The sequence below is a fragment of the Myotis brandtii genome, unplaced genomic scaffold, assembly GCF_000412655.1.
Source record: "Myotis brandtii unplaced genomic scaffold, ASM41265v1 scaffold670, whole genome shotgun sequence".
In the NCBI taxonomy this organism is placed as follows: domain Eukaryota; kingdom Metazoa; phylum Chordata; class Mammalia; order Chiroptera; family Vespertilionidae; genus Myotis; species Myotis brandtii.
The window spans coordinates 3,244,969-3,269,131 of NW_005370611.1; the positions used below are offsets into that span (position 1 = coordinate 3,244,969).

Genomic DNA, 24,163 nt, shown 5'->3' on the forward strand with positions numbered 1-24,163 from the left:
TGGAGACTGATATTTGGATTACTTTGAAATATATCCATAAAAATTCCCAAACTATCAAGCTGTTTTTATAAGGTATTCCATTAGAGGCCCTGGCAGGGTAGCTCAGTTGGTTAGAGCATTGTCCCGATAAGCCAAAGTTTCACGTTAATTCCCCTCCCCCCTTTTCCGTCAGGACATATAAAGAATCAATTAATGAATGCGTACGTAAGTGGAACACCAAACTGATTTCTCTCTCTCTCCCTTCCTAGCTTCCTCTTTAAAAAATAAGTACAGCCAGAACCGGTTTGGCTCAGTGGATAGAGCGTCGGCCTGCAGACTCAAGGGTCCCAGGTTCGATTCCGGTCAAGGGCATGTACCTTGGTTGCGAGCAGATCCCCAGTGTTGGGCGTGCAGGAGGTGGCTGATCGGTGTTTCTCTCTCATAAATACAAGGTATTCCATCAGAACCTAAATTAATTTTCAACAATCACATGACTACTTGCAAACTCACCTAGTCAGTCCCTCCCAATGATGCCTTCCAAATTCCTGCCTGAGTCTATCCTTCCAAACACCTCCTGCCCCTTTCAACCGCTACCTACCTACCAAGTTGGATGCTGGACTGGTTATCTTATGAGCTTTTTTCTCCCTTTGCCTCTTTTGTAGCAACTGAGCAGCTCTTGCTTTTGTTTCTCTGGCATCAGGCCACCTTTGTGATAGTGACCTTCAGGCTTGCTAAGGGCTGCAAGATTCCCACCTACCAAGTTTCCCGTCTACACAATTCATTGGGATTTTTTTTTTCTTTGAACAATTTTATTTCATGCTTGGCTGGTTTGCCCAAATAGGTTTAAAAATACAGGAGGGCGGGGACCACCCATAGACTTCTTTTTATTCCCCACTATTCAAAAAATATTGCCTTGCAGAAAAGGAACTCATTAAACTGTGATTGATTGACATTCAGTGCCTCCTGGGCTGTAGTCATTTCATATAATCCCTCTGAAGGTTATTGGTTCCTTGCAGAGTGAAAATTGCCATGTAGGAGATCTCCAGTAGTCGGTGGAAATCTACTTACTGTGGATAATGAAATCTGAAATAAAATGAGTACGCGTCTGTTTCCACCGCTTCCCAGGGACTTCGAGACAAGCTTAGATAATTTTTGAACAGCCATGTTATCTACTTCTAAAAAAGGAAATGGCGGAGATAATTCCTAATAACCTTTCATTCCTGTCACCTATCAATATGTAATCTCCTCTGCTCAAGCTGTTACCTTATTATTTCTCAGAACAAGGCAGAAATCTTTGCTAGTTTAAAAGAAGGAGGTTGGAAGAGCTCTCAGTTCCCTGATTTCCTACAACTCTATGACTCAGGCTCAGATTCTGCCCTCTCAAAACCCAATGGTCTCTTTTTTCCTTCTCCTTCACAGTATAATATAGCACGGTCATTAAGAGCACAAGGTTCAAATCGTATATGGCCGCTTGGTAGCTCTATGACAATGGTCAAGGGGTTGAGGTCATGGGCCTCAGTTTCTTTTTTTGGAAGAATCCAGACACCTTGTACCTCTGAGGGTGGTGGTGAGAGTTGACTGGGATGACGTGTGCCAAGCGCTGAGCAGCACTGTACCTGCCACACTGGGAGAGTTCCATGAAAAGTATCCACTGCTGTTATTATTACCTGTTGACCTTCAGCTGCAGCAGCAACAATAAAACCTTTGGTAGAAACTCTGGAGCCCAGAAACTATACTTTATCTAGGAATGAGCCTGCCATGATACCATTTGATTCCAGGCTTAAAGGGCAAATGGCCAAATTAATTTCGGTGACAAACAGATCTTGAATAAAGGGAGAACATATTGCCAAGAGTCCGTCAAAGGAAAGAATTAGTGGATCTGGGGCTGGTTCCAAGGTTTGAGTGTTGTGTAATTTCATAAGGAAGGAGGGCCCCAGGCAAAACTGCAGCCCTTAGCAAGCCTGAAGGTCACTACCACAAAGGCGGCCTGGTGCCAGAGGAACAAAAGCAAGAGCTGCTCAATTGCTACTAAAGAGGCCAAAAGGAGAAATAAGCTTGTAAGATAATCTAACATCCAACTTTGAAAAATTATCCACGCATAACTCTGCCCCAGTTAGAAGACAGATCAACTGTCCTTTTCAGCGGGCCGTACTCCTTTGCCTCCTAGGAGAAATACCCTAAAATGTATTTTTCTCTCCTGCACAAACATGAAGTGAAAGAGGGAAAGGTGCATATATCCTTCAGCTGATGCAAGCACATTTAAAAATGTATCCCGCCAAGATAAATCACTATCCATCTGAAACCCACAAAAATGGATTAACTATCTCATGCTTTATGACTATGAAAACCCACATCTGCTAACCACATTACTAATGAGAAGCAGCTGGTGACAGTTTTGTAGCTCTGTGACTTTCTTTTTAGGAAAATATTAGCAAGGACATACTAAGCAGAAGGTTAGTTTCATTGAATCCACTTAGTTATGGAAAATTACCATCGTTTTTAAATTGACAATCATGGAAATAACATAATCTGCCATGAAATTCATATAAGGTTCCAAAATAAAAATCCCCTTTTCCCCAATATTAGTTCTGACAGAATTTCCAGTACCTCATAAGACTTGCAGTCTTATAATCAGCTTCAATTCTTGTTTTGTTTTTAAAAAAATATGTATTTTTATTGACTTCAGAGGAGAGACAGAAACATCAATGATGAGAAAGAATCACCAATTGGCTGCCTCCTGCACGCCCCCTACTGGGGACTGAGCCGGCAACCCAGGGCATACGGCCTGACTGGGAATCAAACCGTGACCTCTTTGTTCACAGATCGATGCTCAAACACTGAGCCATACTGGCCAAGCTCAACTCCTATTTTTCATATGCTCTTGAACACCAAATCATGTTTATTGATGCATATGGTATTTCTAGGCCTTTGTCCCACAGCTTTAACTCCCTCCTGAATTGGTTAACGAAAATAGCCAATTGCGGGGATCAATGGGCATTTTTAATGTGCTATTCCTTTGAATATGAGTGGTTCACAACGATGTTTTCCACTGAATGACAATTTTTAACCAAACTTCAAGGCTCACTCCTACCAGTCTTATTTCTCACTACATGTTGGCTTAAGAGTTCTTTATCCAAATCTACTTATCTTTTTTACATACTTTTCTAAGATGCTTAGCTTTCCTCTGTGGAAACTGCTTTACTCTTACTTTTCCCAGCAACCTCACCTGGTTCTTAATTACTATCAACCAGGGAAGCTGCTCCCCTGCAGGGAGAGGTGTTTCCTTAAATAAGACATGCATGCTCAGTCCTATGGTAGGCCCTGCCTGCCCTCTCAGCCTCATTTTCCTCCATTTCTAATACATGCTGGGTACTAACCATGTGCAACTTCTGGCAGTCCCTTGGACAGGCTATGTTCTCTCTGGCTTCAGGCTTTTGCAATGAGAATGCTCTGGGGATGCGTCTTTTCTTCTCTTTTCCACCTTGCTAATTACCACCTACTTCTCCAAGAGTTATTAGCTTAAGGACCATCTCCTCCTACCTTCAACCCTACTGATTAAGTGCCCCTTCTCTATGCTCATCTCTCCTATAGCATCACTGATCTACTTGTTACAACTGGGTTGTAAGCTTCTTGTGGGCTGGGGTCCTCTTCTCATCTGTTGTTGGTACATAGCATATAGTAGGCACTCAATGTAGGTGAGTATTAAGTTCTTTAACTCCCCGAAGACAAAGGACTGACACAAAGCTAGGCCTTACTAGCTTGGTCTGTGCTGTTCAATACAAAAGCCACTAGCCAAACATGGATATTTACATTAAAATAAAAAAATTCAGTTCCTTCATCATGTTAGCCACATTTTCAAGTGCTGAACAGCCACATATGGCTAGTAACTATTTTATTGTACACTACGGATTCAGAACATTTCCACCACTACAGACAGTTGTGCCGATCTACATCATAAAATACCTTGAAATATGAACAAAAAAGACAACACTTTAGGAATAAACGTTATGGATATGCATAAACATCCAAAACACATAAAAAATGAGCAATCTCAATAGTAAATAGGCAAATGCAAAATAAAATATTAGTTTTCACCCATCAGATGGGCTAAAATGAAAATTTAGCACTACATTGGCAAGATGTAAGAAAATGAGTACGTTCAAACACTGTTGCTGGAAATACATCCACTCCCCAGGCAACTAAAAGTGAAAGAAAACGGGCACAGTGTGAGTTAGCAATTTCACTCCCAGGAATTAACCCTAGAGAAACCTCACTAGGTGGGCATTAGCAGACAATGTACTAGGCTGTTCACTGCAACACTCTATATGAGTTACACACAAGACTGCCCATCTAGAGCTAACTCAAGTGCTCATCCAGAGCAAGAAATGCTAAAACACCTTCCCTGTTATCAATGAAATGAAAAATCCTTTGTATACCGTGCCTGCTAATCATATGATTGGGTCCCTACAGCCAAGAGACAGCGGGAGAATAACCATAAGAACACCATCCTGGCCTCTAACAAACCATTGTGTGACCATTGCAAAAAAGCCGCCTCTTCTCCTCTTAGTCTCCACTGCCATGAATATAAAAATGAGGCCAAGAAACACAAGGTTTCTTTCACAAACCTCTGCTTCCTTCCTATCCCTTCCTCCAAACCAGAACAATTCTACTTTTATCTATATCATATATTGCAGTTCAGAATGAAGTTCCATTTCAAGAAAGTTTTGATGCTTAAAAAAACACCCACACTAGATGGTCTCTAACTTTTTCCCAATATTCCAGTATAATTTGCTGTAATCTCCATTCAGAAATCAGATTACTAACTACATGAAAAAACTGTTTTGTTGGCTTTAAAAAAAACAATTATTGATTTCAGAGAGGAAGGGAGAGGGAGAGAGAGAGAGAAACATCAAGATGACAAAGAATCATTGATCAGCTGCCTCCTGCACACCCCCTACTGGGGATCAGGCCGCAACCCGGGCATGTGCCCTTGACTGAAATCGAACCCAGGACCCTTTAGTCCGCAGGCTGATGCTCTATCCACTGAGCCAAACTAGTTAGGGCAGAGAAAACTGTTTTTAAAGCATTTGAGTCAGGTCAGGAAAAAAAAAAAAAAAAAGAGGCTTTTTCTAGGTATCAGATCAAAATTTTTCTGTGGGACCCAAATATGAGCTAATCTGCAAAATGCCCGAAACAGAAACATACTGTTTCAGTTACACAATCCCCAAAGTAAAAATCACCCCAAAACATGGGCACTGACGTGTCCTTTTCTTTAATACTGCTTTGCCTTTCCTTCCCCAAATTCCCTCACTTGCCCCAATCAGTTTCTGCTTCATTTGTATTCAAAGTTCTCTACTCAGGAAGAATTTCAAGGCTCAAAGCTCCTACTTCCCATACCATTTATGGAAATCCAAGTCACTGGCTGGAAATGTTGCAAAGGAATGCTTTCTACTTTCAGAGGTTTTACATCTTCACTCAGATGGTCTGTGGGCCCTCTCTGTCAGAATGACACCCTCCAAGATCCACAAGGTTTCAGAATGTTTAAGGTTAAGTAAATCAAGTCATAAACTAGCCTCCAGTTAATAAAGAGTCTCTGAATTTATAGCTCTACAGTCAGTTAAAAGCAAGTGAGTTAATATTTAAGGCATCCTCGCCTCCCTCTGGTCACATTCAATGTAGACCAGTGACTTGAACTTTGGTTTCAACTACACAAAACACATAAAACATTTCTTAGACAAGGCAGGATCTTCTAGTCCACTGAAAGTTTGTAACACTCCGGTCAGATGCAGACGAGGAGAACATGCCACACTAAAGACATTTATTCAAGAGGAAAGTTACTTTACACAGAGGGCCTAGAATTTTGCATCTGCTTATTTAAGTCAGCCCTGATTATCACTGTAAACCATCTGAACAGGCGGGGCCGAGAAGTTGTGTCCATTATAAACCTTATTGTTCCCTCTCAGCAAATGAACCTGAAATAGGCTGTCCTTTATGTTATAATGTATTGGGGCTTTCTTTCTCTCTCTCTCATTACCTATTAATTCTCCTCCTACACCTGTACTTTAAATTCTCACATTTTTTCTTTTCCAGACTCCATCTTAGCAAAATGTTTTTTCACCAGCTTTTTTACTCATGATGTCATCAGAACGCACATACTTCTCTGCCTATTCCACAGCCCTTCATGCCCCAAACAAACACACAAACAAAACCACACATACTGGGTTTCCGCAGGCATGCAACAGAATACACCCACTGAGATGGGAAAGAAATCTATCTGCTCAGTTCAGGTTAAGTATAGTTCTTCACTTTCTCATTTAAAAGATCACATTAAAACTAGTCAGTCAACGCCCACAGGAATAACAATGTCAAAGACAGTAGACAAGGACAGAAAAGGTGAAATATATGACAGGCTTTCTGATTCCCACTTCCACTCCTACTGCTTAACAAAATGCCCAATGTTTCCTGAACCTCTGAAACTGGCATATTAACTAGTGAAAAGAGAGTTAATGGGACTGATACTCCAAAGCCCAGTTTTTTCCTTTTAAATAAAATTAATACCCGGCAACCAAAGGCCAAAGGCTTCTGCTTTTCAGATGGAGCACTGCTGTTAAAATTCTTCCTTGAAACATGGGCTGATTATTGCCAATGGTAGACAGGCTATCTTGGATAAGCAAGCATAGCTCCCTGCCCTCCAGGGCAATGTTGGGCAGGCCCCCACGCTTCAGCATGGGCTGCCAGCTGGAGGCTGGCAGACAGTGAAGGTCATCAGCACAGGCATGTGTTAGGGAAGACAGGGTAATATTTTTTCTCCCTGAGATTATGGTCTGAAAGCACAAACGAGACCCTGAAAAAGTTGCATGAATTTATAGCTACACAGAACATTATCCCAAGTACAAATACCTTAGTGTTTTCTTTTACTCATTCAATGAAGGGAAATTACTGCCCATTACTTTGAAAAGTAACATTTATGCCTGACCAGTGTGGCTCAGTGGTTGAGCGTCACTTATGAACCAGGAGGTCCCGGTTCGATTCCTGGTCAGGGCACATGCCTGGGTTGTGGGCTTGATTCACAGCAAGGAGGTGTGCAGGAGGCAGCCGATCAATGATTCTCTCTCATCATTGATGTTTCTATCTCTCTCTCCCTTTCCTTCCTCTCCGATATCAATAAAAATATATGAATGATAACATTTATAATGACTCTAATTCTAAAGAATAACATTTTTTTATTAACATGATTTGTGAAAACACATAGGGTAGAACAGTTCAAGGAAGGACACAGACAGTGCCCTGTTTTAGGTCCCAAATTTCTTCTTTTTGATGGGTGGTGGGAGTTGAGCGATGATGTCATCCAGGGGCCTTTCTACTGCCACCAGTGTTCTTTCATCCAAAAGATCCATGAAGAGTAGAGGCTGTGGAGAGATGAGAATGACTCTAGCAGGAGTTAGGCTCCACTCACGCCTAGTCCTAAACAGAGGACCGAGAGCTAAACGGTTCATCTAGTTCAAGACTAGAGGGATATAAATCTCTGACAGCCCTTCCTGCCCTGGGACTCCAAATGGATGAAAAGGCTGGGAACTTCTAACTGAGTTCACTCAGAAGATTTCAGCAAGGTTTTTCGTGCTTCTCTGTACAGAAAATCTAAAATTTGTTAGAATCAGTGTTAACTGAGGGCTTGGAGCCCAAATTCTTGACAAACGACAAGTTACATATGCATAAGAAGCTAATCATGCTTGAATAATTCACAGACCTTCCTCCCCTTAAAAAAGAATGCATGCAGGCCCCTGAGAAAATGCTGCAGGGCAGCCATGGAACCCCATCTGAGAGGCATAAATATGGAACTTCTAAAGTGGCACAAATAGCTGGAATATCATAGGTTCAATGATATGTTTTCTATACAGTGAAAAGCCTAGCCTAGAAAAGAAAGTCATCATAGTCAATGACTTCCATTTGCTGTAAATGATCTTATGGAACATTCTCCAACTAGAGGTCAAATTTAAAGGCCAGCTATACCACAAAGACCCCACCTGAGCTCCAACATTATTCCGCACTACCTACGTATTTCATTTTGGTTAAGTATGATGTACCTCTAATCTATTAAAGCAAGAACAATGAAACAGACTTAAGGGACACACATCCTCAGAAAGTTACTTGTCTCCCCAAATGAGGTCCTCTGTATGAAAAATGAAGGTGACATTTTGACAGCTTGTTACATTTGGATAATATCACAAGGAATCAACGGTCCAGAATATTATGCAAGATGCTTTACCTTATATCTCTTAGAAATTTTAAAGGCATGGGCTGTGCGCCTCCTGATGACATCTGATTCATTTGTGGGAGGAAGTGGATTGTACAGTAAGGTTTTGTCATTTGGAAGAGGCTAAAAAGACAAAGATACACTGTTTAAGTCGTTTTTATTGGGCTTATACAGAACAATGGACCATACTGATTTCAGGCAAATACTATCTTTCAACCATCATATACATTTACTTCCTCCCTGACTCTCCTCACTTCAGGAAGACAGCTGTAGTCACTCTTCCTGCTGTACTGTAGAGGGGGGCGTATGAGGCAAAAAGAGCTTGGTACTCTGCCGGCAAGATCAAAGAGCCCAGCTGGGGCTTCCGCCAGTCTTGTCAGTAACACTGAGCGACAGGAATACACTGGCATGTGCAGCAGGAGCTTAGCCCATGAAGGTTCTGCTTTCTACACTACCCCCAACCAGATCATGGGCTGGCCCAGTGACTAAAGTTCTCCCCAGGAGAAACGGCAACACAACCACCTCCACTGATGTCACTGACACCTCAAGAGATGGCCTCTGGCCAAGCAAGTGATATTTCATCTCTGACTTCCTTGGGAAATAGCTCTGCCCGCAAGAGGAAGTGATGGACTTATCACCAATGCCTGGGAAAAAATATGGGCTGATCTGGACTGAGTTACAAAGAGGCAAGCAAGTGGGAGAGGCCCTTCCTGTATCACTCAAATTGCACAAGGCACTTGTCAGCCAGCTCTACTTCCCACACCCAGAGGACGCAGAGCCCATGAGAAGAGTTCCAGTGACACATCACCACGCACCCTTCTTGAGAGCCATCTGCTGCTTTCTCCATGTTCCTTCCACCCCCACCCTCAGATATACAACACTGTGTGTGTTGCTTGTAATCTAAGCCCAAAGTGCATTGCAGGCATGGCCACAGTTCTGTGCTCCCAGGAAAGAAAGTGCCTGCTCAGAAAAGACATAAATTTGCAGTGAATCAAAACAGCAGCTGGCAGAGGATGGAATCTAGAACTGAAAAAAATGCCCACCTAAATCATGGCTGGATTTTTTTTTAAGATCTTAAGACCAACTCCTCAAGCCTGCAGATAGTGTCTGAGTACATACAGCCTAGGGACATATGTGGTCCAAACCACAGTCTGTATCTCCTTTGATGAAACCACATTATTCAGCCACTCCGGGTGCAAAGGTGGAAGTGATTTAGCCAAATCAATGGTTTTCCCTCCCAATGAGGGTCACTTTCTGAATATTGACCTAATCACTTTCCCACTTAAGTTTACTCATAGGCAAAACAAAGAAGTGGTCAAATTAGCAAAAACCAGTACACAAAGGCCCACTCCTTCCCTGGGAGCCTAAAGAATGTGGGAACAAAAACAAGGAATCTGGGAAACAAAAGGCTTCTCTCCTCCAAAGAATATAGCAGGAAAACTTTGTTCTGATTCTCCTTCCTCTAACTTATTGTACCTCTTGCTTTTAGAACTTGCAGTTTCTTGAGTAAAGAAGATTCGGTGAGCGCAAGGGTGAAGAGGCAAAGAACTCACCAACGACTTGTCGATGATGCAGAACATGTAGGCATCGTGGAGAAGAATGTGCATTGGTCTCTTGGGATGAAAACTGATGTGTGTGATGGGAGTATCCCTTTGGAGCCAAAGGTAATGAAACCCCTGCTTCTGGATGGTCCGGCTCCACTCTGTATACTGTTTGTCTGGGATGCTATATTCAAATATCTGAGGAAGAACATTTTATGGAGGAAATGCTGGCTCGTATCCAGAAAGACCAGAAAATATCTATATAAATCTTGAATATGCCATATTCAGCGTTATGCTTTCTCACTCTTCCTTTTTTTTTTTCTCACTCTTTTTTTAATAAAAAAAATTTAAGGTAAATTACAGACTAAATAATTAAACAGCATAGAAAGGTTTATAATGAAAAGTCACCCTGTAATCTTTACATTTCTCCTCCCCAAGACAAAAGTAGCCTATTTTTCTTGTTTATATCTTTTCAGAGATATTTTATGCATACAAGACACAATGACTCACATCAATATAAGTCACTCATGCCCCTTTGAAGAACACTCACTTTTTGGATGTACCATGATTTACTTATCTAGTCTGTTTAATAGACATTTAGATTATTTCTAATCTTTGGCTACAACAAACAAAGCTGCAATGATTATCTCTATTTCAATGTCCTTCTGTACAACTGAAAGCATATTATCTGTAGGAAGAACTTTTAGAATGGAAACTTCAAATCAAAGATTATGTGCATTAAAATTTTTTATAGATATTGCCAAAATGTTCTCTAAAGAAGTCATACTAATTTCAGCAATGTATGAAGTGCTGTTTCCCTATACTCACACCATGTGTATTATCACCTTTATTGATCTTTGCTAATCTACCAGGTACATAAACCTCTCCCACCAGTTTTAATGACTGAAGAACTTATGGGACCAACTGCCAGTAAAAGGCATCAGGTGGACATGGTCCTTATATGTGTGTGACAAAGGAGGTGGCTTCACTAATCTTTCAGTCTTTGGTTAAGGACACAGATCTATGGAACTGAAAAGAGAGATTTAATTTTTTTGGCTAGAATGTATATGTGTGTGCATGTGTGAGTGTAAAAACTACTAATCAAAGTAGCACGCACCATTTGCCTGGAAGTCTACTTAAATGTGCTTGTTGGATCACATTTAAATCTTTCCAGTGAGGAAGGTATTATCAAGCCCATTTTTCAGATGAAGTCAGGATAATTTCAGAGTATGTTCTATAGCTCAGGTATTTTATAGATCTTTTTAAAATGACAATCTTCTCACAACTTAGTATGAAAAAAAGCAGTAAACTAAGCACTAATTTTGGCTGATATTAGGTACCTGATTTCCTCACCTGCAAAAGTGAAGGTTAATTATATTATTTTTTAGTCACTTTCAACTCTCAAAATCTTATTCCATCCCATATCCAGTCTAACACCAGAGTCCATGTTCTCTCCAGTCTAAAAGGACCTTTATATCATCCAGCACTTTCAAAGAAAGGGTCTTCCAAAATTATCATCTCAGCTTCTAAGTTACCGTCCAGCAAAAAGGAATTGGAAAGCACCGGAATCTCTCACCTGCTGGTCAGAATGAGCGATGACCAGGTTGTTGGTTTTGGGGGCTATGGCCAGGGCAGTCACAGGGAAATTGTAAGCAGGAACCGTGCAGTGAAGCTGGGAAGAAGCAGACACAAAAGGCAACTCTATGTGATACCCGCACCCAGGAAAGACGGGATGGTCTAAGTCAGTTGTTTTTAAATAGCATTCCTTGGAACTCAAAGGGTCCTATGGAAGTTCCCATGACAGGCATTTCTCCAAATAGTAAAATTTAATCTCATTAAAAAAAAAACATGTTTAACTGCTTACAAAACTGACAGCATTTGCAAAGTAAAGCTTTCCCTGCTGTCTTGGTATCAATGTAAACTGATCATAAACATGTCATTAAACAGGGAATCTACATATCCACACTGGATTTAAAAAATCAATGCCGCCCTGACCGGTGGTGCAGTGGTTAGAGCGTCGGCCCATGCACAGAAGGGTCACGGGTTCGAGTCCCGATCAAGAGAATCTGGGTTGCAGGTTTGATCCTCAGCCCAAGTTGGGGCGAGTGTGGGAGGCAACCAGTTGATGTGTCTCTCTCACATTGATGTTTCTCTCTCCTTCTACTCTCTTGGGAAAGCAATGGAAAAATATCCTCTGTAAGAATTAACAACAACAAAAAAGAAGGAAATCTATGCCTAGGCATGGACATTTATGTACAATTGCAAGGTGTGTGGACCACTACAGGACAGTCTTAAATGCCAGGCAAGCCTCGAAGAGCAAGCAGTACATACTATTCCCACAATGTAATAAAGATTAAGTTGTGTAGTTAACAGGCAAACCCATTAAATGCAACAATCTGGCATCCTATATAATAAAAGCCTAATATTCAAATTGTTCGACTGGGAGTTTGACCGCTCGCTATGACGAGCGCTGACCACCAGGGGGTGGCACAGAACATTGTGGGCATTGGCGACGTGGCGTTGGCAGCAGACGGCAGTAAAGGCGCTGCTGGCCCTGACGAGAGTGGGACCATGGCAGGATGGTAGAACAGGTGAAAAGGTGGCACCAGACCAAGGCGGGTGTGAGCGGGGGGCCTAATAGCCCCACCGATTGCGGGGGCGGGGGGGGCTGCCGCCCAGCTCCCAGATACTGAAGGGGGGGGGGCGCGCCCTGGGGGAAGGCCCCGACCCTGACCAATTGCCCCACAGATGGTGACCAGCAGCCGACAGGCCCTGATCGCCTGATTGGAGCTGGGCTGGGATGGGGAACTGGGGGTGGGTGGTGGCAACCAACCTCCCGTAGCACCCAGGGGGCTGCGACCTCTTGCCAGCTACCTGGGGGCAGGGGGGACAGGGACAAAGGTGAGAATGCGGGGTGTCCGCCAAGCTTGCTCTCACTCCCCCTGCTACCCTCCCCCCGGGACGCCAGGGCTCGCGTGCTGGGGAAACCCGTGCACTCAGGTGCCAGGTGCCCACAAGGAGCCCGCCCCACACCGCGTGGCCTCTTCCGGGTGAGCCAGGCAGCAGCCTCTGGGACCACAGAGGCCGGTCCGGCTCCCCGTGGGTTAGCACAGGAGCTGCTCTGTGAGGCTGGCCCGGAGAGAGCATGCTGCTCGCCTGGCTTCCATGAGGTGCTGCTGGGCAGCCCAGAGGCCCACACTGTGCCCCAGCCCACGGCATCCAGCCCACATTTCCACGTGGGGACTCGGCACTGTGACTCAGGCAGAGGGGGGCGCGCGGGGGCCAGGTACTGCCCAGGGCCCAGAGGTCAGCTTCAATCATTGGCCAGGCCTAGGGACTACACCCATGTACAAATTTCGTGCACTGGGCCTCTAGTTGTTCTATAAACTTAATGCTTATTCCAAGTTTTGGGTGGTTCTTATCTGACTTTTATGATGAAGATTTGTAAGAGACCACTAGTGCTTCAATGAGTGAACGACAATATCACTACTGACTCATGAAAAATGTTTTCCTGCTATTCCTTTGTCAAATTTCTGGTTCTAATTTAAAACATACCTTGAAATTACAAGGTGAACTATTAAAACGAAATTGTTACTACCTGTAACTATTCACCTTGGTAAATAAAAAATTTCCTCTCCAAAATACAGAAATAACCTAGGTGTCGACTCATCACCCATAAACCCTTAATTTCAAATTTCTGTGCACGAGTGGCTTCAGTTCCCACTGACTCATTTTAATATGGTAGATTATAGTTTTTAGATTCCAAACAAGTAAAACAGGAAAACTTCTTGGTTAAAAAAAAAGCCTCGTAATTTTCCAGGTCATACGAATTGAGTCTTAAAACTGCAGGGCTAACTTCTTTTGTTTGCTGCTACTAAACCCAAAGCTCACCTTTAGACGTTTCACATTGTACACATGGACTCCAGCACTGGTGCCCGATGCAGCTAACCAATTCCCATCTGGACTGACCGCCAAAAGACACATGGATTCCACTGTCCCTATGAGGACAGAACAACAGTTAAGTCTGAATTCAATGTCCACAGCCAGCCCTGCTTTGATGATGGCAAAAGCCAGGAAGACCCTCAGTTTGAAATTACTAATGGGATTTCCTTTTTAAAAATACATATTTTTTTATTGATTTCAGAGAGAGGAAGAGAGAGATAGAAACATCAATGATGAGAGAAAAATCACTGATCGGCTGCCTCCTGCACACCCCACACTGGGGATTGAGCCCACAACCTGGGCATGTGTCCTGACCAGAATCGAACCATGATCTCCTGGTTCATAGGTGGACACTCAACCACTGAGCCATATAGGCTGGGGATTAGGATAATTTCTTGATAATTCTGCAAATAAGTTTTAGATAAGAATCTATTTTCATTTAATAACCACTCTTCATATAAAGAGGAGCCTGAGAGATAAACATGAGGGCATCACTTGCTCAGGCCTGAATGAGACACTGCCTACCATAGGAAACTTTGTTTTAAAATCCTTCTCTACCAAGTAGTTTTTTTAAAATGTATTTTTATTGATTTCAGAGAAAGGGAGAGGGAGAAAGATTATCTCCATCAGTGATGAGAGATAATCATTGATCGGCTGCCTCCTGCACACCCCCCACTAGGGATTGAGCCCACAACCTAGGCATGTGCCCTTGACCAGAAATGAAGCCAGGACCCTTCAGTCCACAGGCCGATGCTCTATCCACTAAGCCAAACTGGCTAGGACTCTACCAAATAGTTTTTAATCAAAGTTAGGGACAAATAGCCAATTCAATAGGCTTGAAGCATATCTTAAATTTATTGAGCTGCTTGCTATATATTTAGCACTAAGGGAGCATGGGCACATATGAGCCATCTTTGTCATCAAAAGATTTGAAACCAATCTGGCAACATAAAGACTCATGTGGGATAAAAATCAGACAGTGATCTATATGTCAAAATACATGCTGCTACAACACCCCCAAACGATGAAAAAGCTCTAAAGCAAGACATAAGCCAGATGCTAAAGGATGGGTGAGGTAGGTAGAAAAAGATGAACAACGTGAGCTAAGTAACAAGAACTGAAATACACAGGTTTGACGGCTGTGAAGAAACCAGCCTGACTCTAAGGGGGAAGTGAGATGAGAGAGAAGAAATAAAAGTGTGTGTGTGTGTGTGTGTGTGTGTGTGTGTGTATGATGCAGAGCCTAATTTTAAGGGATGCTAAATGCAAGATAAAGAGTCTAAGTTTTATAATAAAAACATACAGGTACTCAATAAAAACTGGCAGTTTACTTTATCTTACTATCTTGTGGGTTTCTTTTCCTGCATGCTTCTGAAGCAGCTTATGAATAGTGAGAGTTTAAGTTAAAAGAGTTGACTTTTGTCCTGGCCAGTGTGGCTCAGTTGGTTGGGCGTTGTCCTGTGCACCAAGTGATGGCTGGTTTGATTCCCGGTCAGGGCACATGCCCAGATTGCAGACTTGATCCCTGGTAGGGGGCATGCAGGAGGCAGCCGATCGATGTTTCACTTTTACATCGATGTTTTTCTTTCTCTCTCCCTAAAAAATCAATAAAAATATTAAAGAAAAAAAAAAGAGTTGACTTTCCACGCTGATGGAGTCTAAACGACAGTGAAGCTGCTATAATCCAGGGTGAGGAAGAAGGGAAAAGGCCCAAGAAAACTACCAGCTTAAATTACGCTGGGTGACTAAGTCCTCAATAATTAACTCAACAAGTTAACTACAGAATCACTTATTCGTGCATACTCATTCATGTTCTCAAAGAACAGGGAAAAATGGTCATGAACTTTATATGACAGGTAATGAAACTGTATGTGTAAGTTCATCTTTATAAAAACAACCAAAAAATTAACATGTCTATAAAATGCCTATCTACACACACACTGGAATATACAAACATATTAACAGTAGTCAGGATTATAAATTATTTTAACGTTCTTGTTGCCCTGCTAACAAAAACTCTTCTAGGGGTGATGAAACTTCTCTGGCCCCAAATAAGGAATCAAAAGCCCAGTGAGAAAAGAGTAGGTGTGAGGAATATTTCACATCTCATCAACGTTTTTATTTGCCAGATATCTCCTCCTACTTTAAATTGCAAACATGTGAGTGAATGTACTTGCAGGGTGGAGAAGAGTATTAGTGAATACCCGACAATGAATAAGGTTTAAAAGGGAAAAATAGATACATTAGAGGCTGACAACTCTCTCCTATGGCCAGTTACCAAATTCCTACCTGACTGAGCTTGGAAAGTATGCAGGTGCTTGAAGCTTCCTTCCAACAGCCGAATGATATGCAGAGACCCTTGATTTGAAGCCACAAAGAGCTTTGTTGAATCTTCAGAAAACAAAATCTGAACAGCAGAGCGAAGGAACGCTGGCATTTTGGAAACCTTGGGGTGAACCAGTAGTAAAAAACCAGTAAGAGAGAGAAGTGAGACCTAGAGGCCATCAATAATAATCACAGCCAGCCTTAAGTTACATTAATGCTTCCTGTGTCTAAGGAAGCCAACCGATGAAGGGTCTGGGACACTGACATGTCTAACGTAACCTATACACCCCTGCCTCCTTTGTCTCTTCAAAGCCTAAACTTCACTGCCACTTTCTGGCATTTCCCTACTCTTTCAAAAACAAAAGCAAATCAAAGTGGAAAAAATAAAACACTTTTTTTGGTAACAGCTGTCTCCAAATACCTTTCACTGAGTAAGGATTCATATCCAGTGCATTCCCACTTCACACAAAAATTCACTTATGAATTTTCTTCTTGTTCAACCAGACACTGGGTTATCACTTACCCTGTGGAGGCTTATGTTGTCATGTTCATAATTCAACCGACAGAGAAAAAACCGAGAAGCTGTGGAATACGCTATCCAACTTCCACATGGGGATACACAGCTGCAAATAATGTTCTCGGGACCCTGCAATGTTAGGAATCAGATGCATGTTCAAGTAAAACTTCAGACAACGAGGTTCACTGTGACATGAATCCCCAAGCTGTCGTCACTCTGGACGTATCCACAAACACCTACACATAATCCTGACAGTTATATACTCTGTGTCACTATGATTATGTCAGCAGTAGAGTACCTAAATGGTGTGGCTTTGGTTTCCAAGAGCTGATGTCTATGAATGAACTAAATACTAGTAATCTCAGCCCTTGTGTACCTCACAGGTAGCTTCGTACTAAACCCTAACATTAGAAACCCGAGCAGAGAGGCACTTCATGCAGGAAAGCTTTGGAGGCAAGGTGACTTGGAGCATTGATTTTATTTGTTTTAGGACAGTCTACTGTAAAGATCTCTAAGACCTGTCCTGGTGGCTCAGTTAGATGGAGCATGTCCTGTAACACCAAAGGCTACAGATTGGATTCCCAGTCAGGGCACATACCCAGGGTACAGATTTGATCCCCTGTTGGGGTGCATATGGGAGGCAAATGATCAATGTTTCTGATATCGATGTTTCTGTTTCTCTATCTCTTCCTCTCTGTCTTAAAAAAAAAAAAAAAAAAAAACTTCAATAAAAACATATCCTGGGGTGAGGATTAAAAAAAACGGGGGGCCTCTAAGAAATAGTAAGTGAAAAAATTTGCAGAACAAAGGAAAAATGTGTAACGTTTATATACTTCAAAAAACTCACGAAATATATCTAAATGTATGAAAATATGTATGTACCACATACTCTCTCACACAAAGAAGATCTGGAAGGATATATTACAGCTAGCCAATTAACAATTATTTCAGGAAATGGGAAGAGAATTAAAGAAGTGGATGAGGAAATAAACTATCAATATTGCTTGAATTTTTTACAGTAAGACTGTATTCACAAGTATTTGTGTAATTAAAATAAAGGTTTTTTTAAAGAACACAAAGAAGTTTGCATAGTAGATTCCCATTATTGTAAAAAGAAAGGGCATATGCACAAATGGGTGGAAATTTTTTTCTGGAAGGATATACAAGAAACTATTGGCAATGATTATCTCTGGAGACGAGGCCCAGGGATTTGGGTTTAAGAAGGGAGTTCAGCCCTAGCTGGTTTGGTTTAGTGGATAGAGTGCTGGCCTGCGGATTGAAGGGTCCCAGGTTCGATTCCAGTACAGGGCACATGCCCGGGTTGTGGGCTCAATCCCCAGTAGGGGGCGTACAGGAGGCAGCCAATCAATGATTCTCTCTCATCGTTGATGTTTCTACCTTCCTCTCTGAATTTAATAAAAAAATTTTAAAAAAGGGAGCTCATCTTTCATTGCATACTCTTTTGTACCATTTGAATTTTTTTTAAAAAGCATATTATTTTCATAATAATACAAAAAAATAAAACCAATTTCCTGTATTCATCCACCCAATAAATTCTAAATGTCCAACATATAATCACGGGAAATCCAGTTCTGTTGACATAGTATTTCATTCAAATTATTTTAGATTTTTTACAGTTAGTGATGTCAACTAAGTAATCCTCAAAATTCAGCAGGAGAAAATGCTCTGGATTTCAGAGACTGTACACATACAGTTAAACTTCCTTACCTTTGTTTTGAGGTGCAGTAAATGATCTGCATCTTTAGAGAGTGGAAGGGTATCCCCATGCTTTCCTGGAACAAGAAATTTCCCTGAGGTTTTTCCTCCTCAAAGAAAGGTTATTTGTATATATTTTTTCTTCTAAAAAGTCATTCCTGGATAGAATGGAATCTCTGCTAGTGACAAATCAGGAAACTATCTTCATAATCCTACCATTTTCTGGGGAAAGCAGTGAACATTCTCTTAACTTCTCTTTGGGTGCCCTCCATGGCCTATGGCAAATCACTAATTTGCTGAAGCTCAACACCACAGCCAGGCATGTAGGTGGGTGAAAGTGGAGTTTGTGGTTCGTGTGGCCTCAACTTCATTTGCTCGTTTTGGAAACTTATTCCAGTACAAACATAGTCGAATATAAAACAACAGAACCTAAACATTTCCTTACAGGTCACACAAAAGGCCACTAGGCTGTCACCCTAGTAAGATCCGTATGACCTCCTGGCAGGGATGTCACTAACCAATATTAAATCCTGCCATTTTTCAACATCCTATTTTGACCCCAATCAAGCCAGAACAAACGATTCCACAACCTTCACACCCACTACATCCTGCTACCACCACCCTTTCTACCATACAGAACTGTACACTGTTAACAGATCTAACACCCAGAAGAACTCCTTTGCTCCATCTAGTGGGTGGGAAACCATTAGTTCCAATGGGCACAGAAAAATCTACTTCCATTTTTCCATAAGCAGAGTATCAATTGCAATTCTAATTTTTGGTTTCTCTCTTCAGTTTTTTTCCTAGAAAAGTCTTGCTCCCATCTTACCTGTTGCAACTGTAGATCCCAGTCGCCAAAGATCCAAGTGATGAGAAAACTGGAAGAGGAGAAGCTGTCTCTTTTTTGAACAGGAAATGAGACGTCGCTGTATCCAAGAATCGAAAAGTGGTAAGTAGGTCGGGGTCATCTACTGTCTCAGTACGAGATATAGTGGCAGCATCTTAGCACATTCTTTACTGCTAAAATCCATCTGCCTGATAAATATTCCCTACATAATACCATATTCCAGGCACTGTCCTAGGGTCTAAGAACACACTAGTAAATAAAAGCATACCTACAACTCTCAAGCTCATAGTCTAAAGGGTTGACACAGAATTAAACAAGCAATTACACTAAGTGTGCTAAGAACTGTAACATGGCTAAGCACAGTATGTAACAAAAAAAGCACCTAAGTCTTACAGATTTGCTCAGAAGTGTGAGCTATGCTCAGAGTGTTGTGGGACAGGGGAATGGGAAAATGAGGAGATAGTGAGGGGTTAGGGCAGGGGTGGGCAAACTTTTTGACTCGAGGGCCACAATGGGTTCTTAAACTGGACCGGAGGGCCGGAACAAAAGCATGGATGGAGTGTTTGTGTGAACTAATATAAATTCAAAGTAAACATCATTACATAAAAGGGTACAGTCTTTTTTTTTTAGTTTTATTCATTTCAAACGGGCCGGATCCGGCCCGCGGGCCGTAGTTTGCCCACGGCTGGGTTAGGGGATGATACTTACATGGGGAAAAGTGATTTTTCGGAGAGCAGCATCATAATTCTTTACCTCCACTTTCTCCATGAGAGGACGAATGACTAAGTGGGTGTCAGTGCCTGGGCGGGAGGGAGGGAGAAGGGAGAAGACATCAGAATTAGAAAATGTCCTGCATGAAAACAAGCAGAGCTGGGCAGAGTAAAGCAGCAGCTGGCGGAGAGCAGAACCCACCTCCAGATATCAGTGCTGTCGGGCTATGGGCCACGGTTCGCACGTCGTGAGTGTGATGCTGGAATGGCTTTGTCCGCACCCACTGCTTCTCGCTGCTGTTGGAAGTCACAGAGACCAGCTGAAAATGGAATACTGTCCCCTCGGCTGTGCCCACCACGAAACTGTCTTCTTGCTGAGAAATTAAATCATCAAGGAGGTACATTTGAGCAAAACAGGGCCCACTTTGAAAAAGATTTCCTGAGGTTGTCTGTCTGGGCAGCTTAAGGGAAAACGTATGCCCAGAATAGGAAGGTCAATTCCAACATAGGAGCAAGCTCACTCATATATAATAACACACCCCCTACTGGCACAATTAATAACATGTACCTCAACCAGTTACAGAGCTTTCATATATACAAACTAGACCTCATTAGAAATTCAATACAAAAATAAAACATCTAAGAATAAATTTAACAAGAAATGTGCTAGGCCTATATAAGAAAAAAAATTTAAGTCCTCCTTAAAGGACACAAAAGATGACCTAAACAAAGAAATCCATACCATATTCTTGAATGAGAATATTTAACATGATAAAAATAATGATGATCGTTAAGTAAATTTTTAAGTTTTACATAACCCAATAAAAATACTGATAGTCTATACCCGGAACGAAAAAAGTTGTTTCTTTCTTTTTTTTTTTTTAAATATATATTTTATTGATTTTTTACAGAGAGGAAGGGAGAGGGATAGAGAGTTAGAAACATCAATGAGAGAGAAACATCAATCAGCTGCCTCCTGCACACCCCCAACTGGGGATGTGCCCGCAACCAAGGTACATGCCCTTGACCGGAATCGAACCTGGGACCCTTCAGTCCGCAGGCCGATGCTCTAGCCACTGAGCCAAACCGGTGAGGGCAAAAGTTGTTTCTTAAATTCATATAGAATAAACAAAAAAACTAAAAACCAAACACAAACAAACCAATCCAAGCAAGAATAGTAATGAAAATATATTCTCAAATATTTGGAAGCAGGACTCAAACAGAAACATGAACACCAGTGTTCATTAGCAGCATTATTTACAAGAGCCAAAATATGAAAACAACCCAAACATCCATCAATAGATAAACTCAATGAGGTGTTTCATTCAGATAAACTCAATGGAGTATTATTTAGCCTTAAGGAGGAATGAAATTCTGATAATGTTACAACATGGATGAATTTTGAAAACATTATGCTAAGTAAAATAACGAAGACACAAAAGAACAAATATATGATACCACTTATGAGGTACCCAGAATAGGCAAATTCATAGTGACAGAAGGTAGAATGGAAGTAACCAGGGGCTGGGAGAGGAGAGGAATAAGGAGTTATTCTTTAATGGGTGATGAAAAAGTTCTGAAATGGAGAGGTGATGGATGCACAACACTGTAAATATTCTTAAGGTCACTGAATTGTACACTTAAAAATGGTTTAAAAAAGTCCTAGCCTGTTTGGCTCAGTGGATAGAGCATCGGCCTGCGTACTGAAGGGTCCCAGGTTCAATTCTGGTCAAGGGCATATGCCTGGGCTGTGGGCTTGATCCCCAGGAGGGGGCATGTGGGGAGGCAGCCAATCAATGATTATCTTTCATCACTGATGTTTCTATCTCTCTCTCCCTGCCTCTCTGAAATCAATAAAATATATATATATATATATATATATGTGTATATGTATACACACACACACACACACATATGAAAATACAAGAATACATTTTCAAAAAATGGGTAAAATGGCAAATTTTGTTATGTAAATTTTATCACAGTAAGAAAGATTTTAAATGTAAATAAAGTGCTAAGAACATAGCCTGGCTGGTGTGGCTCCGTGGTTGAGCATCGACCCTGAACCAGAAGGTCACGGCTCGATTTGGGTCAGGGCACATGAGCCCGAGTTTTGGTCTTGATCCCCAGTACGGGGGTGTGCAGGAGGCAGCCGACTGATGATTCTCTCTCATCACTGATGTTTCTATCTCTCTCTCCCTTCTTCTCTAAAATCAGTAAAAATATATTAAGGAAAAAAAAGTGATTCAGAGTCCAACTTTGAATGTGAAAAGTTTTAGGAATACCTTAATCACTTTAAGTCAGTTATACTTTCCTTTTTATATGTGCATAACTGATATCACAAAAACTTATGGTTAAGTCTCAAGGAGGTCTTCAATAAGGAAAATATAACTTCTATGTTTAAAAAAACATTGTGTCATTTTATATTAAAATAGTTTATATTATCTGCTTATACTATAAAATACACATTTTACTTTACAAAAAAAGCACTATGGCATCGTTTAATTGGCAATATTTCTTCTTTCTCATAACAAAAAAAATTATGGCATATTTTACAATAATTTATATCTAAGAGTCAATGCAATGTAGTAATATAGGCATATGAGAGAAGAGCAAACAGTATAAAATGGTATACAATACAAATTAAGCCTGCCTCCCACTGACTGCCCCCCCAATTTCCCTCTCCAGAAATTATAATTTGAATTTTAAAAATCTTAGAGATATTATATATATGTATGTATACACACATATACTAGCATAACTGCATATACATAAAATATTTAGTACATAAATACCTAATATATGATATCTAATATATAAATCTGCCTTCTTCTCTTAATACACTATTATGTCCTATATTATATACTATTATGCTGTTCTGTTTTTCACTCTTAACAATATATTCTGAGAATTGTTCCACAGTAGTCAATATACATCTTCCTTGATCTTTGAAACAGGTGTATATTTGTGTAGGTACAGTTAAAATGCTACTAAAATTAATAATTAAGTCTTAAGTCTAATAATTACAACCATTTTAGATTAAGACTCCATTTTAAAAAGATAATTTCTCCCACTCATTTCAACTTATACTTTTTTTTTTTTTTTGGCTCTTTGAAGATTTTTAAAAAATATATATTTTATTGATTTTTTACAGAGAGGAAGGGAGAGGGATAGAAAGTTAGTAACATCGATGAGCTGCCTCCTGCACACCCCCTACTGGGGATGAGCCCGCAACCCAGGTACATGCCCTTGACCGAAATTGAACCCAAGACCCCTCAGTCCACAGGCCGACACTCTATTCACTGAGCCAAACCGGTTAGGGCTCTTTGGAGATTTTTAAAAATATCTCCCTTCTTCTCTAAAATCAGTAAAAATATATTAAGGAAAAAAAAGTGATTCAGAGTCCAACTTTGAATGTGAAAAGTTTTAGGAATACCTTAATCACTTTAAGTCAGTTATACTTTCCTTTTTATATGTGCATAACTGATATCACAAAAACTTATGGTTAAGTCTCAAGGAGGTCTTCAATAAGGAAAATATAACTTCTATGTTTAAAAAAACATTGTGTCATTTTATATTAAAATAGTTTATATTATCTGCTTATACTATAAAATACACATTTTACTTTACAAAAAAAGCACTATGGCATCGTTTAATTGGCAATATTTCTTCTTTCTCATAACAAAAAAAATTATGGCATATTTTACAATAATTTATATCTAAGAGTCAATGCAATGTAGTAATATAGGCATATGAGAGAAGATCAAACAGTATAAAATGGTATACAATACAAATTAAGCCTGCCTCCCACTGACTGCCCCCCCAATTTCCCTCTCCAGAAATTATAATTTGAATTTTAAAAATCTTAGAGATATTATATATATGTATGTATACACACATATACTAGCATAACTGCATATACATAAAATATTTAGTACATAAATACCTAATATATGATATCTAATATATAAATCTGCCTTCTTCTCTTAATACACTATTATGTCCTATATTATATACTATTATGCTGTTCTGTTTTTCACTCTTAACAATATATTCTGAGAATTGTTCCACAGTAGTCAATATACATCTTCCTTGATCTTTGAAACAGGTGTATATTTGTGTAGGTACAGTTAAAATGCTACTAAAATTAATAATTAAGTCTTAAGTCTAATAATTACAACCATTTTAGATTAAGACTCCATTTTAAAAAGATAATTTCTCCAACTCATTTCAACTTATACTTTTTTTTTTTTTTGGCTCTTTGAAGATTTTTAAAAAATATATATTTTATTGATTTTTTACAGAGAGGAAGGGAGAGGGATAGAAAGTTAG

General features: G+C 40.6%; 1 protein-coding gene across 5 annotated transcripts in view; it reads right to left on the reverse strand.

The window, feature by feature from the left end:
• Positions 1-7,185: 7,185 nt before the first annotated feature.
• Positions 7,186-24,163, reverse strand: part of CIRH1A (cirrhosis, autosomal recessive 1A (cirhin)) — a 30,064-nt gene continuing 13,086 nt past the window's right edge. Inside the window, exons 7-17 of one of the 5 annotated variants that reach the window (XM_005881207.2) lie at positions 20,034-20,205; positions 19,830-19,921; positions 19,104-19,200; positions 18,287-18,351; positions 16,565-16,687; positions 16,006-16,162; positions 13,666-13,772; positions 11,351-11,446; positions 9,787-9,972; positions 8,246-8,356; positions 7,186-7,388 (exon numbers count right to left, since the gene is read on the reverse strand). In XM_005881207.2, the coding sequence (XP_005881269.1) occupies positions 7,272-7,388; positions 8,246-8,356; positions 9,787-9,972; positions 11,351-11,446; positions 13,666-13,772; positions 16,006-16,162; positions 16,565-16,687; positions 18,287-18,351; positions 19,104-19,200; positions 19,830-19,921; positions 20,034-20,205 (1,323 nt within the window). In that variant the 3' untranslated portion in view covers positions 7,186-7,271. Of the gene's footprint in view, positions 7,389-8,245; positions 8,357-9,786; positions 9,973-11,350; positions 11,447-13,665; positions 13,773-16,005; positions 16,163-16,564; positions 16,688-18,286; positions 18,385-19,103; positions 19,201-19,829; positions 19,922-20,033; positions 20,206-24,163 lie in introns of all 5 variants that reach the window. The other 4 variants (XM_014529159.1, XM_014529158.1, XM_014529161.1 and 1 more) reach the window with 4 other exon arrangements.